The 13,513-nt window shown below is 45.4% G+C and overlaps 1 protein-coding gene across 18 annotated transcripts in view; it reads left to right on the top strand.

Moving 5' to 3' along the window:
• KCNQ2 (potassium voltage-gated channel subfamily Q member 2) overlaps positions 1-13,513 on the top strand; it is a 62,808-nt gene that overhangs the window by 43,224 nt on the left and 6,071 nt on the right. For 4 of the 18 annotated variants that reach the window (XM_062642118.1, XM_062642114.1, XM_062642115.1 and 1 more), the window contains 4 exons: positions 973-1,026; positions 8,163-8,386; positions 8,910-9,018; positions 9,521-9,652. In XM_062642118.1, the coding sequence (XP_062498102.1) occupies positions 973-1,026; positions 8,163-8,386; positions 8,910-9,018; positions 9,521-9,652 (519 nt within the window). Of the gene's footprint in view, positions 1-972; positions 1,027-8,162; positions 8,387-8,909; positions 9,019-9,520; positions 9,653-12,348; positions 12,457-13,513 lie in introns of all 18 variants that reach the window. The other 14 variants (XM_062642125.1, XM_062642121.1, XM_062642122.1 and 11 more) reach the window with 8 other exon arrangements.

Raw genomic sequence — 13,513 nt, 5'->3', positions numbered from 1 at the left:
GTGGTGTCGGCTGAGCTTGCTTGGGATGCTGCGAAGCAGAAGGAATTCCTGCCAATTCCTTCTCTGCGTGCCCATGAGCTCCTCCGATTGCCGAGTTCAAGTGTAAAATGAGGTTGGGTTTTTATGCCCTTCAGCCTTTTCAGTCTGACCATGAACTCAGCAAGTGATGCCACATGGGGTGATGGGGGCCACATCATTCCCCTTGAGCAGGTAGAGGGCTGCTCCATGGCGTGGAGGACCCTGGTCGTGGTGGCGATCTCCAGGCAGGGCAGTGCCTGAGCAGTGATTTGGGAAGGGCTCACAGGAGCTGTGGTGGAGCCTCAGCAAAGCCAGTGACTCCCCAGAAGTGGTAGGGCCCATGTAAAAAGCGCTATGAGAAACAGATGTGTGAACATGCATACTCAAATCCCTTCCCATAAGGGACTGCACCACACTCTGGTTTGATCTACTTTCATGTTTTTAAATGCCAGGCTTAATATAATGCTGTTTCTTGTGTGAGAAGTGCAAATAATTCACAGATTAACTAGCTCTTTGTGATTTTTTTTTTGTTGTTTTTTAAGAAGAAAATTGAACCTTTTAGATGTTGTTGGACAAAACAAGGTAAAGTTTTGGCTCTCCATGGCTTAGCCAAGTTTAAAATTGTCTTTTTTTATATCTATTTAGAGGAAGAAGAATACTTTTTGTTTTCCCAATGCAGATGATCTCCCTGCAGTCAATTGTAGGTAAACTGACGCCACCAATTCGATGCAGAATGTGTCATTTCGAGTAGTGACATTTATTGACCACAGCGAGACAAATTTCAGAAGCCCTCTTGATTTTCCTTCTTTAAATTCACTTAACGCTCAAACAGATAAATCCTGTCATGAACCCGGCCCTCAGAACGCCTGTCTTTTAAACCTAGAGTCAGTAATCAAAAGTTTCCTGTCTGGCATTTGCTTCCAGGTCTAATTTTTACTCTCCCCTCATTTCCAGTAAAAGCAAACCGTGCAGAGAGTCACTATGCGGATGCTGCTCAGGAAACTCTAGGTACCACGGGAAATGCGTCGCACGAAACTAATCAAAAGCTGCACGGCTCATTCTCCCTCTACCCTGCTACCACCCGTTCTGATCACTTCTCTGCTTAATAGAGGTACTAGATGAGTAAAAAACAAAAGGTGCAAAGAGCCTCCCCATTGCCTGCTCAGAAATGAGCTGCTTCCTTGTCTGCTCGTCATGCAGAACGTGTGAATCAAAGAGACGAGGATGGGGAATTTGGTCTGGGTTGAGCAAGCCAGTGTCTGCTCAGCAAGGAAGGAGGCCAGGAGCTGAAGTTTAACAAATGATGGAAAATTACAAATAAAAACTATAAAAATTTTAATTATTTTCTTCTTAGAGACCCCTTCCTCCCTATCCCATCCCTTCTCAAGGTCCAGGGAATCCTTGTGAATTGAATTGCGCTGTACGGCAACATCAAATCAGTAGCATGAGAAATACCAGCTTCCTACCTCTGCTCAGTCACCGTTCCTTTGGCTCTCTGAACACTACAAATTGACCTTTCCTAGTCTTGTGGCCTTTGTAAGCCATGGCTTGCCTATCTAGCACCTCTACTACGCAGCTAGAGAAGGACTAATCTCAGCCTGTCCCAGCAGATGAGGGGATATGGGTTCCCCTTAGCATTGACATTGGCATTGTGAATGGTTCTGTTTCTAGATCCCGTGGGAACAGATAGCTAGAGCAGAGGGTTTCGTAGGAGCAGTGTTTTCATCTTTTTCATCAAGTTGACAATTGTTAGGTAGCTTCAAGAATTCCCGGTGAGCATCCCTTAGTGCACCCATCTAAGGGTACCTAGATACGTATATCTTATTTTCCTTATGCATAAATACATCTACTTCCATGCCTGCACTGGAAGAGTCTCTTCCCCCACCCCAGACACTGCTTCTCAGCAGCAAACATGCACCTTCTTGAATTACCAAGCCCGGAGTTTGCATGCTGTGAATGCTGGCAGGAGAACCCCATCAGCTCGTCCCCTAGAGGCAGGCAGGTGGAAAGCAAGCCCAGGAGTGGCAGGACACTGAGTGATGCCGCATGTTTGTGAAGTCGGATTTTTGCATGCTCTTCTTTCTGGAGTCCGTTTTAATTCTCAAAATCACCAGTCTCTCTATCCCTCAGAAAGCCAACAAACTACAGATTGAAAACTATATGTACCTCTGATTTTCTCCATTAACTGTTCCAACCTGTATCTTTTCTTTTCTTGCTCTTTTATTTCCCTGCTGGCAATTTTTACTCTCTGTCAGTCTAAAGGCTGGTACTTACGCCTGAGACTTGTGTGTCCCAGAAGCAGTGTGGTAAATCCCATTTCTGAATGGGTAACAAAGAGGAACGGGGCATGACCTAGGCTTCATAATAAGTAGATCTCCACAGCAGGGAATCCTTTCTACCTGGATAAATAGCCTGTATCTTTGAGTTATCCTCCTGCTGTGTGTTTTGACAGTACTATGGCCTTCCTTGAAGTTTATCCTTGGAAGTTCTGGTTTAAAATATACACAGGCAGCATTCAATACAAATGGCAAAGATTTGATCAATAATGGACAACATTATCATGACTTGTGTAGTGTTTCCATTTGCAAGGTTGAGGTTGTTTTATCCATGGAGTTGTAGTGCAAGCAGGGTTTCCTCTGTGGAAGAAGGCTCCTTTCAATTGCTTAATGCTGAGGTTGGTTTGGGCAGAGATTTAACCAAGCAGTGGTATTTGTAATGCTGTCCTCTCACCTGTCCGTGTCCAGTTCTGTTCTCTGGAAAATCAGCCACCCTGATCTTAATGTCTTCCTTGCATGTCTTCCTAGGCATGAGTTTATAATTGGTAAAGCCACTATAATGTTTTTCTATTTTCTACTGGATTCCTTCTCACTGTGGTTGTCATGTCATCTCCTCAGTCTTAAGTTCTGCAAGGGAAAGGGAGGGTGGTACAAATGATTGTCTCAAGATCTTCTTAAGCCATTGGAGACCCTGAGAAGGAGGATTACAGATTGTGGTTCTTCCAGTCTTGAGCTTTGGCGTAGCTACAAGGGCATCTTTGTTACCTGCATCCATCCTGAACGTAGTGTTACACGCTCTGTGCTTTAGTAAAGCTATAGGTTAACTGTGAATGGACATAAGAATAGTCCAAATATCTTGCTTCCTGGACCCTTGGGCTCCCTGCCTGCAGTCCCCACTGCACACACTGAGGGACACATGCCAGCACTTTGATGCATCTAAGGCTGAGTGCTAGAAGCCTTCACCTAGGATGCATATTGCAAAAGAACAGGAAACGATGAGTCAATCATAGAAAACTCAATGTAAGTAAATTAATAGAAAGCTCCTTAGAAGCCGTGGTTTCTTAATGCACTAAACCAATGATGTCTTGTCAATAAATGCAATAATGCAAGCATTTTGAGTCAGTAATGTAACTGTACCAAGCCAGCTTAGCAGGTCTATCATATTCTGCTTTGTAAGAGACTTTCCTGGTGTCTGATGAAGGCACCACAGAGACCTGACAGTGGGAAGAAATGGCATGGAGGGCAGCAAAGGAAAGGTGTTTGCAGAGCTCTTGCCTGGCCTGCAGGTCTGGGTGTAGTGTGTTTATCTTAAAGTCTTGCTTAGGAATGATCAGCCAGCTCGAAGGTGTGCAATTTGGCTGTTTTGCTTTGCTCCTGGAATGCAAACCAGCTGAGCTGGCAAACAGCGAAAGGTTGTGAGATGCAGGATGCATCTGATGTGGTGTTTGGCAGCGCTCAGCATCAGTTTGGGAGGAAAAGGCTGTGTGCTAGGAAGAGGGGAGAGATTATAACAGAACACTGCAAAGTAGCAAAGGCCAAGGTTAAAGACACGTTTGGCTCCCCTGTCCCTTCACTCACCCAAGGCCCCATGCTTGGCTAGGCTGGCATGGTGGCTGCAGGGATGGTGCAACTCTCTTCTTTCCCATTAGGATTTCAGTGCGTCCCTTCAACCCAAGTCTAACACAGTGGTTCTGGATGAGAAGAGGGATTACACACCATGATATTGACTGTTGGCTGACCTTCAGTTTTCCTTATGCCCAGGTTCTGCTTCTACAAGCTCCATCTCTGGGCTGAATTCGCCTTTGTAATGGCTTTCCTGAAATCCCTGGAGACAAACCAGGCTTAGTCCTGGTCCTCTCTTAGTTTTTCATTAGTCACGGCAAGTTTTGCACATACAGGTGTATCTTCCTTGCCTTCATGTCTCCAGTAATTGGTTTCTGCCTCTTCTTCACACCAATGACCAGTGGAGCCCAGTGATAGCCCCCAAGGCTGTCATTGACTCCTGGCACTCCTGCCTAGTTTCAACAAGCATTTCTCACATGCCATGAGCTCAGTACAAACTCTGGGTTAAAAACCAGCTTCATTTCCCAACAGGATATAACCTCTTCCTCCTTCTATAGCTTCTTGGAAGAGTGAATGCTGTTACTGGTTGAGTTCATGTGCAGAGATGGATCTGAGTCCATTGTAGTCCAACTCCAATTCTTGCTGCCTACAAAATGAAAGGAGAAAATGAAATAATGGCTCAACCATAGTTTAAAATCAATGTCAAGATGTTACAACTGATACTTTTTATTGATCCAAAATTACTGCTAATGTAATGAGTCCACATTCTTGAAAAGTGCTGATTTAATACTGTAGAGGACTGTGAAATCAACCCCAACCCAGAGGGTTTCAAAGAGGAGCTCGAAGCCCCAGCATCCTCATGGCAGCTCACACGAAGGTTGGTTCTTCTGCATTTTGCTGCTGAGTCCTGGGTTGTTGGGCCTAAATGAACATAAATGCAAAGCCCACTAAAGCAGTGAGCATCTTCCTATCAGCTGTGGGTCCACACATTGGTCCTTGTGTGTTCATCTGGCGTGGGCTCTCAGTTTTTGACTGGCTGCAGAGAAAAATTAGCTCAGGTTCTATCCTGTGTTAAATTCAAGTCAAAAGGTGAAGGTTTTTTAAACCTTCCCCAGGGTCAGCCTGGAAACATTGGTTTTTTGGTTATTGAATATATGCTTTTAATAGATGCCAGGTAGAATTGGTTATGAAGACCTAGGAACTAAAGCACTCCCTGTTACACTGTTATGGCTTCCCATAATCTTCATTTCTGGTTACGAAGTCACAGTTTTCTTTCCCTTCCCATCCCCTGGCACAAGCAGGGCACCTGCCCTGTGCTCGTGCCACTCTTGGCTATCACGACTGAAAGCTTCAGTTCATGTTGTGTGTGGTTGTATTACTGCTTTCTTCATGGTCATGTCACCAGTGCATACATCTTCCACTGAGCTGAGGCTCATTTACCATCTACTTGAGTGAGAGCTAAATACCACTTCTCTAAGACACTCCACTCTGCATGACTTTCTGGTTGAATGAGAACATGATCTTGGATTTCCTGACAACATATATCTCTATATATGTCTATATTTCTTTTAGACTCTTTCCTACCAGCTCCTGCAGACCCCGACAGCATTCTCCTCTGCAGGGACTGTACTTGCACGTCATTCCAGATGTCATTTCCAATGAGAGAATTGCATGGCAGAAGGAAAAAATCCAATTAATTGTTCATATTGTCTCATGTTGTCTATGTTAAAACAGAGATGTTACATCAGGTGCTGGGTTTTTTTCTGAGTAGTGAGTATTCAGGAACAAAACTCACCCAGAACTTAAGCGTTCACCAAATTTCTATGAGGTTTTCTAATGTGTAAATAGCAGGAGGTGCAGCACTATCAGGCTTGAAGCTCTTTGCTCATATTCCCCACTGAGTTCAATGCTTTCTTTTTTGCCTTGCAAACATCTGCAGCACGTTTATTGTGGGAATGGAAAAGGGCCCCCAAAGAAAAGGCCCTGCTTTACTCAGTTGATAGGGGATTGCTTTTATGCTGAGATCGGTGATGGGAGCAACTCAGCAGAGGATGAGGCACAAAGAGATTGCTCTGAATTCTGAATCCTGGTGTGTTGCTGATTCAGTTTTATACAACTGATGTTTAAAAGATACCAGGTAGTTCAAAGCATTGGTACTACTGAAATGCAGTAGATTCCAGGAATAGTCTTCTGTAAAATCAGCTAAAATAAAGACAAACCAATCCAATTGGCCTATTTTGGATCAAATGACAACATTTGTATCTAGTTTTAAATCTAAGAAACAGAGCAAGAATTGCTTTTAAACCTTTGGCTCATTATATATGACGATTTTGGTAGCATCAGTGACTAAGGCTTGTACCCAGAAAGGTATTTGGGCACCTGCTTGTTCCTAGATACCTGTGTGGATTTGCACCTCTGATTTTCAGCTCTGCTGATCTGTTGGTCCCATGGCTTTCAGACAGACGCTGCAGGTGGGCAGCACACTGGGTATGAATCTCCAGTGTTTATCCGAGTTACAATACAGCATTAATTGGAATCATTCTGCCTTTTCTAACTTGGTCACGAGCAAGTTTTATCCCAAGTGTATTTTCCAATGCGAAGCTGTTGCCCAGCCAATGGGCACGGATAACCCTGCCCTGCATTCCTGGGATGCTGCATCCAGGCATCACCCAGCATCACGCTGCGCAACTGGAAAACGCTGCCTCAGCACCTTTCCCTCCCTGTAAACGTTCAACATCCCGCAATGTAAAGTGACTTTGTAAAAATAGCACCTTCTTACTCGACAGATCTGCTCCCTGTGTGTCTTCGAGTCACGTCTTCTTCCCTTACTGACACAACCAAATGTCTGTTCCTGTCAGCAGAGTACAGCTGGGGAAAAGGGAGGTGGATTTTGCTTTGCTTCAAATATCAGCCAAGTTCTGATTGAAGAACCTCATGCTGGCTTTGAAGGCAAAGCGGGACTGTTTGGCTGTAAGTTTTCAGGTGGCATTGCTGAGAGACAGAAAACCACAGTTCTTTGGTTGGTGACCTGGAAATTTGATGTGGAAATCAAAATCCCTGCAATGTTCTTCCTGTAAATTTGAGTCAGAGCATTTGCAGCAAACCAGTAAGTGGCCATGGCAATGGAGCAGAGTATTGGGAATTAAATCCATGGGTTTACTCACTTTTGAGGTACCTATATATAATACTGGCTGTATGCGCCGGTGCCTTGCGCTGGTTGTCCAACCTCTTATCAGTGTAGTTCAATAATCAATTGCTATTCAGAAAACAGCAAATGATCCAATACTGTTTGCAGTTGGGTTTCCCCGGTGATGTCTCTGTAACATTTGCCCTTTCATGAAGATTCACAAAATCTTTCAGTTTTCCAATTTTCCTGTGAAAATTGAGCATCTTTCTTAGGGTGAAAATTTCTAATTACAAATTTCAGGATTTGGGAAGTAACCAGAGCTGGGCTGTCACCAGGCTGCTGCTCACTGAGACCATCTCTGATTCTGGAGAGATCTTTTCAAACCAGAATTGCAAGGTGTTTGTTAAAGAAATGGGATTCTAATAGAAAACAACAGCAATAAAATGCCATATTCTGAAGCTGTCGAATTTGGCTTTGCACATTTGTGACACCCATAGCAGACCTGCAGATTGATGTTAGCTGATGGATTGAATCGTTACAGGAGACGAAGGAGTTGCACATTGAAGTGTTTGTGTTTAAGCATTTAAATATGTAACTGGAAAAAGTGAATTCTTTAGAATATCTAAAAGGGCAGATCATGATTTAAGTGGGAGGAGATAGAGAAGCTGGAGAAAGGGGCAGGACAGGCGCTGAGCATCAGAAGTGTTTGCAAGTTCAGAGTTTAAGGTTAAAAGCTCTTCTGAATTGGTATTTTCTTACTAGATACAGGGCTGTGGAAGGCAGTTGTGAAAGAAAAGCTTCCTCGCTCGTGATTGGAGCCGATCAGTGATTTAAGGACTCATAACCTCATTGTTTAACGTCATTCTGTCCCGCCAGCCCTGGCATCCCACGAGGGGCTTCTGTTCAAGTCCTCATTATTTTCTCTCTCTTAATAACCATTCTCATTTCACTCATTATGGCGGAAACATTTCTACGATGCTTGTGAAAATTCATTAAAATACATATATTTGGAAAAAAAACCAAACCAAATTAAAAAGCCAACAGCAAAACTCCATCTCACTGCTGCTTGGAAGTGCTCTTGGTTTCTAATGGCTGGTGGGGAAGGACTGCGTGGTTTCCAGAATGACTCCTCCTGCTGTCTCCTTTTTGTCTTTGTTTCAACGTGTTTCTCTGAACAGTCAGAAGGTCAGTTTGAAAGATCGTGTCTTCTCCAGTCCCCGCGGTGCTGGCACCAAAGGGAAAGGCTCTCCACAGGCTCAGGGCATCAGGAGGTCACCCAGCGCTGACCAGAGCATCGAGGACAGCCCAAGCAAAGTGCCCAAGAGCTGGAGCTTCGGAGACCGCAGCCGAGCCCGGCAAGCATTCCGCATCAAGGGAGCGGCGTCACGGCAGAACTCGGAAGGTAAGGGCTTGGGGTGCCATTCCAGACCCCAAATCCTCTCCATCCCCACCCATGATGAGCCGAGCTGCCAGCAAGGGTGCTTACATGGGTCTCCTTCCCCTTCTTATATATAGGAAGTATAATAAGAGATAAGAAAACCTTTACTGACATACGGTGATCATGTATGTAGCTGTGGCTGCCCCATCCCTGGCAGTGCTCAAGGCCAGGCTGGACAGGGCTTGGTGCAACCTGCTCTAATGGAAGGTATCCCTGCCTGTGGCAAGGGGTTAGAGCTGGATGAGCTTTAAGCTCCCTTCCAACCCAAATCATTCTGTGATTCTGTAATCTAGAGGTGGATGAGCTGCACTTGGCATTGTTGGATGTCACCTTGACACATTGATGGAAACGCTCTTATTTGGATGCTTAGCAAAGATACCTCTGGTGCTTCCCCTGGGGTTGCTGTTTGTGATCTGACTCATCTTTCCTAGCATGGCACCAGGAAATAGTAATGGGTTGTCTTTATTCCTCCCTCTCCTAAACCCAGAAGCAAGCCTCCCTGGGGAAGACATTCCTGATGAGAACAAAAGCTGCAACTGCGAGTTTGTGACAGAAGATTTGACGCCAGGGCTGAAAGTCAGCATCAGGGCAGTGTGGTAAGAGAGGGAGAGGGGGGAAGCGGCCTGGAAAACCAAATCATAGGGGAAAAAAGAGGAATTTCAAGTCCAAGCAGAGGTGGAAATGCTGAGATGGCTGTGCTGCAGGCTGCTTTCCCCTGGGTGGCCTGCCCTCCTTTGCAGAAAACGCTGCCAGAAAGGGCAGTTTTTGCTGAGGGAAGGAATAAATAGAGAAACAGGAAAAACCCCTGCGGGGATGCATCCAAATGATCATTCTCACCAGCTTTGAGGTTTAATGCTGACATTCACAGAAGCAGTGCAGAGAGATGTACTGCTGATGGTCCAAGCAGCATCGCAGGACCACAAGCCCCTGCATCCCCTTCACCTCTCCTATTGCCGCATCCTCTCCCAGACCCACAGGGTTGTGATTTATTCCGTTTTTCTTCCAAAGCAGCTCCCTGTGGTGTGTTTTATCTGCCACTAAGCAGGTCAGGCTGAAGCCCAGGGACTATATTTTGCCTTTCCTCCCCATCTCCTGCAGCATTATGAGATTCCTGGTCTCCAAGCGCAAGTTTAAGGAGAGCCTTCGGCCCTACGACGTGATGGACGTCATTGAGCAGTACTCAGCTGGTCACTTGGACATGCTCTCCCGGATTAAAAACCTTCAGGCCAGGCAAGAGACCCCTCTCTTTGCTTCAGTTTTCCACTGTTTTTTGGTCATTGTGGAGGTATTGCCAGGAGAGGGATGCTTTCCTTTGCAGCTACAACCTATTCTTTTTCTTCCTAAGAGGAAACAGCAAGGAAAACATCAATGCTTGTGGCTGGAACCCACAGGAATGAGCAGGGCAGGGACTGCAAATAGTGATGCTATGCCACTAAAAGGGCCTTAGTGCCCACCCCAGCATATACACACAGCTTGTCATAGAATCATAGAATGGTTTGGGTTGGAGGGGACCTTCAAAGGTCATCTAGTCCAACCCCCTGCTATTAGCAGGGACATCATCCTCTTACTTTGCTTCAGGAGTTTCTATCATTGTAGTATGTCCCATAGGTAAGGCTGGTGCTGTATTCTAACTTCTGTGCTCAAACTGTAGGCAAAGATGAGTTAGTTTTAATTGGGGAAAAAATGTGGAAAAGGGACAAAGGGAACCCAAAAACGCATTTAAAATTTCATTTTCTCCTAAAAGCCACCCCCAAACCAGATCAGCTCTGTCCTCTGAACAGGGGATCTGAGCTAAGCTTTTTTGTCTGACCGCTCAGATGATGTCCCACATTGAAAAGGAGACCCCAAACCCCCAGCATCCCCCAGCTCTGTCAGCTCAGCAGAAGTAGCCCCAGCTGTGCTGAGCTCGAAGGATGCTCAGAATAGAGGCAGGGCTTGGCCATAGGCTATCTCCAGTCAAAGCAATACACCATTTACTTTTACACTTGGGGAAAGGAATTATTTCCCTTGATGGCTGTGGCAGCCCAGCTTCCTCTGGAAACCACAGGGGAAGCTTTCCTTTCATTTCAAACCCATCTAGGGCCCTGGTAGGACAGGAAAATGGTGCTAGGAAAAAGAGGAATCTCTCTTCTGCCGTGAATCTCTCAGGGACCATTTTAACTCTGCTATTTTTGATGTTCAAGCAGCAGAGAGAACTTTCTCAGCATTGCTTCATGCTGTGCAGTTCCCAGAAGGTAGATTCTCCCTCCCGGTGGAGACTAAAATATCCTGGAGAATTTCCTCTCTTTCAGCCTCTCACCCCCGTTCCATAAAAACTCAGTGATTATAGACCCAAGACATGGAGCTGAGTCTGGAGGGGGAAGAGAAGGAGGAAGGGCTTGATATTTCCTGACTTTAATAAGCTGATTGGATCTAAGGAGGAAATTCTTTCCTGTGAGGGTGGTGAGGCACTGGAATGGGTTGCCCAGGGAGGTTGTGAATGCTCCATCCCTGGCAGTGTTCAAGGCCAGGTTGGACAGAGCCTTGGGTGAGACGGTTTAGTGTGAGGTGTCCCTGCCCATGGCAGGGGGGGTTGGAACTGGATGGTCTTAAGGTCCTTTCCAACCCGAACCATTGTATGATTCTATGAAACGAGAAGCCTCCAGGCTGCCTTTGCAGTAGGGAGTGAGCCATTGGGGTTGTCATCTCCACAGGCTCTAGCTGGGACACGAGTTTTCAACACCCAAGTCTCCCATTACCTATCCTTTGCTGCAAAGACAGAGTTGGCTGTTTAACTGGGGAGGTTGAGGTAAGGAACTGGCACTTTCAAAGACCAAACTGAATTCTCCCTTTAGCTGTATCTATGGGACTGCAAGACTAAGGTTGGACTAGGCTAGGGTTGTCATCCACCCCATTGCAGGGAAATCAGGAGGACTAGGAGCTGCTTCGAAAGAACTTGGATTTGGGATCCAGGGGTACCAGGCAGCTCACAGGTTTCAGTATCCCCTGAGCAGATCAATGATGGGAGCAGATCCCCTTTTGGGTCATCCTTCAGAGCACTCACCAGATGGGCATTAAGAGGTCCCATGGCTGGTCACCTGCCCAGTGAAACTGGAAGGGTCACCCTCTCGATAAGGTGACCAAGACCAAATGGCCTAGAACAGTGCACCCATATGGGGGAGCCCAGGGAGGTTGTCATGGGGCACCTTAGAGAAGAGATATCCTTATTGCCCTTTCCTTCAGCAATCAAAGCAGTGCGTTCTCCCTGCCAGCTCAGCTCAGCTCAGCAGGGCTGGCTGGGATCTCCCATAGCCAGGACTTTAGTGGATTAAAGCTGCATTCAAGCAGCTTTCTGGGGTGTTTACATGCACTTTCCTCTTTAATCATTAATGCCTTTGTCACTGTGTCTGTAATGTGCTCTTTTCAGTGTTGTGTTCACACTGTCTCGTGTCTCATCCTGACACCTTGCCAACCATGGATGTCTCCCATTCATTGAGTGTACAATCCTGCAGTGTACCTCACCGACTCCCAGCAGCTCGTGCTTTTCTGGCCTAGCTGAGGATGCATTATCTAGCACCGGAACTGAAAGGAGAACGAATATATGTTGTTTCATATCCAGCTGCCTCAATGGGATATCGCTACGCACATGCAAATATATTCCAGAGGGTATCTGGGGTGGGGGGACCTCCTGATGATGTTTCAGCGGTGCCTGCATCCCCAAGTCTTACCCAGAAGAGGGAAGACTGTGGCTTTCACTGAGAGCCAAGTGGTAGGAGAGAGCCTTCTGTTTCCAGTGGGGTCTGTGTTCAATTTCTCCCTCTTTCTCTCTCTGTCGTTCTGTTTTGCAGTTGTTTCTTCCTGCAACTTTTTCTGACCAACTTTTCTCTCCATGTTGCTTCATTATGCGTTTTTGCTGGTGTCTTTCTTTTTCTTATTTGCTTTGCCAGGATAGATATGATTGTGGGTCCCCCACCCCCTTCAACTCCCCGGCATAAGAAGTATCCAACCAAAGGACCCATGTATTCTTCCAAAGAATCTCCCCAATACTCGCCTAGGTTAGGATTCATCAAAATGCCGCTTTCTCTGGATTTTTCATTTGCTTTATGTCAAACCCCTTTCATGCCAGTTATAGGACGGCATTTATCACATGGGTATTTATTAGCAGCTTGCTAAATCATGACTCGGAAGGGGTTGCTACTCTGGGTGTGCTCTGATTTACTCTCAGGAATGAGATTTCACGTGAAGCGAGCCAAAGGGGAAAAAGAAAAAGGGCATTCATAGAGCCATCAGTAACCATCAGTTTCTTCAAGTGTGTTTTCTATTTGCGGTCTTCTGGGTGTTAGAAAGCAAAATTATATCTTTTAAAATCTCTTATTAGGCTATCTTCAAATGTAAAAGGTGGAATATTTACCCACAAAGCCAATCTAAACTCAGCAGTCTGCTTCCTAAAAGGCAAACCACTCCACACACAAGCAAAGGAGCCTCTGCTGCTCTTTGTACTTTGGAAGGAGTTTAATTCAGTGGGCAAAGTAAGAATGAAGTGTTTCATATCCAATGAACACAGTGGTCTCTTCCTTGCTGATGTAACTCTACTGACCATGGGAGGGAAAACGTGTTAAAATATTAAAACCATGGACTCATATAAAAATAGTAATAATAATAAGTGTAATAATAATAATAAAAATCCCAATTTTTTGCAAGCAAAAAGAGCAGGAGTCAAACCCAGCCCTCAGTCACACAGCGAGACTTTTCTCATTGCCCTCATGAAAGTCTCTCCTTAGGTAAAACCTTACCTGAAGCTGATGCCACAAGGAACATATCCTCACTGAATTACCTGGTTTTAGGGCATTCTGAAGTCTGATCAGCAGGGCCATGAGCTGAGCTCTATTTTCACCTTGTATTGAGACCACTGGAGCCCAAGGCCAGTATAAATACTTGCCAGAAAGTAATTTTCCATGCACAAATAATAGGTGATTTTTAAATGCAGCAAGCTTAGTCTCAGATATTCTTTTCTAAATATACTTGCCCTTCCTAAGAGCTAATATGTGACAAAGCTCTTGATTTTGATTTAAGCTGCTCTGAGTAATCTTCACTAGAGGAATGTGAGGAGAA

Source organism: Pezoporus occidentalis, unplaced genomic scaffold (assembly GCF_034315485.1).
Source record: "Pezoporus occidentalis ecotype Australia unplaced genomic scaffold, CSIRO_AGI_Poc_V1 ctg70, whole genome shotgun sequence".
In the NCBI taxonomy this organism is placed as follows: Eukaryota; Metazoa; Chordata; class Aves; order Psittaciformes; family Psittacidae; genus Pezoporus; species Pezoporus occidentalis.
Note: the sequence above shows the minus strand (reverse complement) of the source record. Positions and strands in the feature narration are given on the sequence as shown.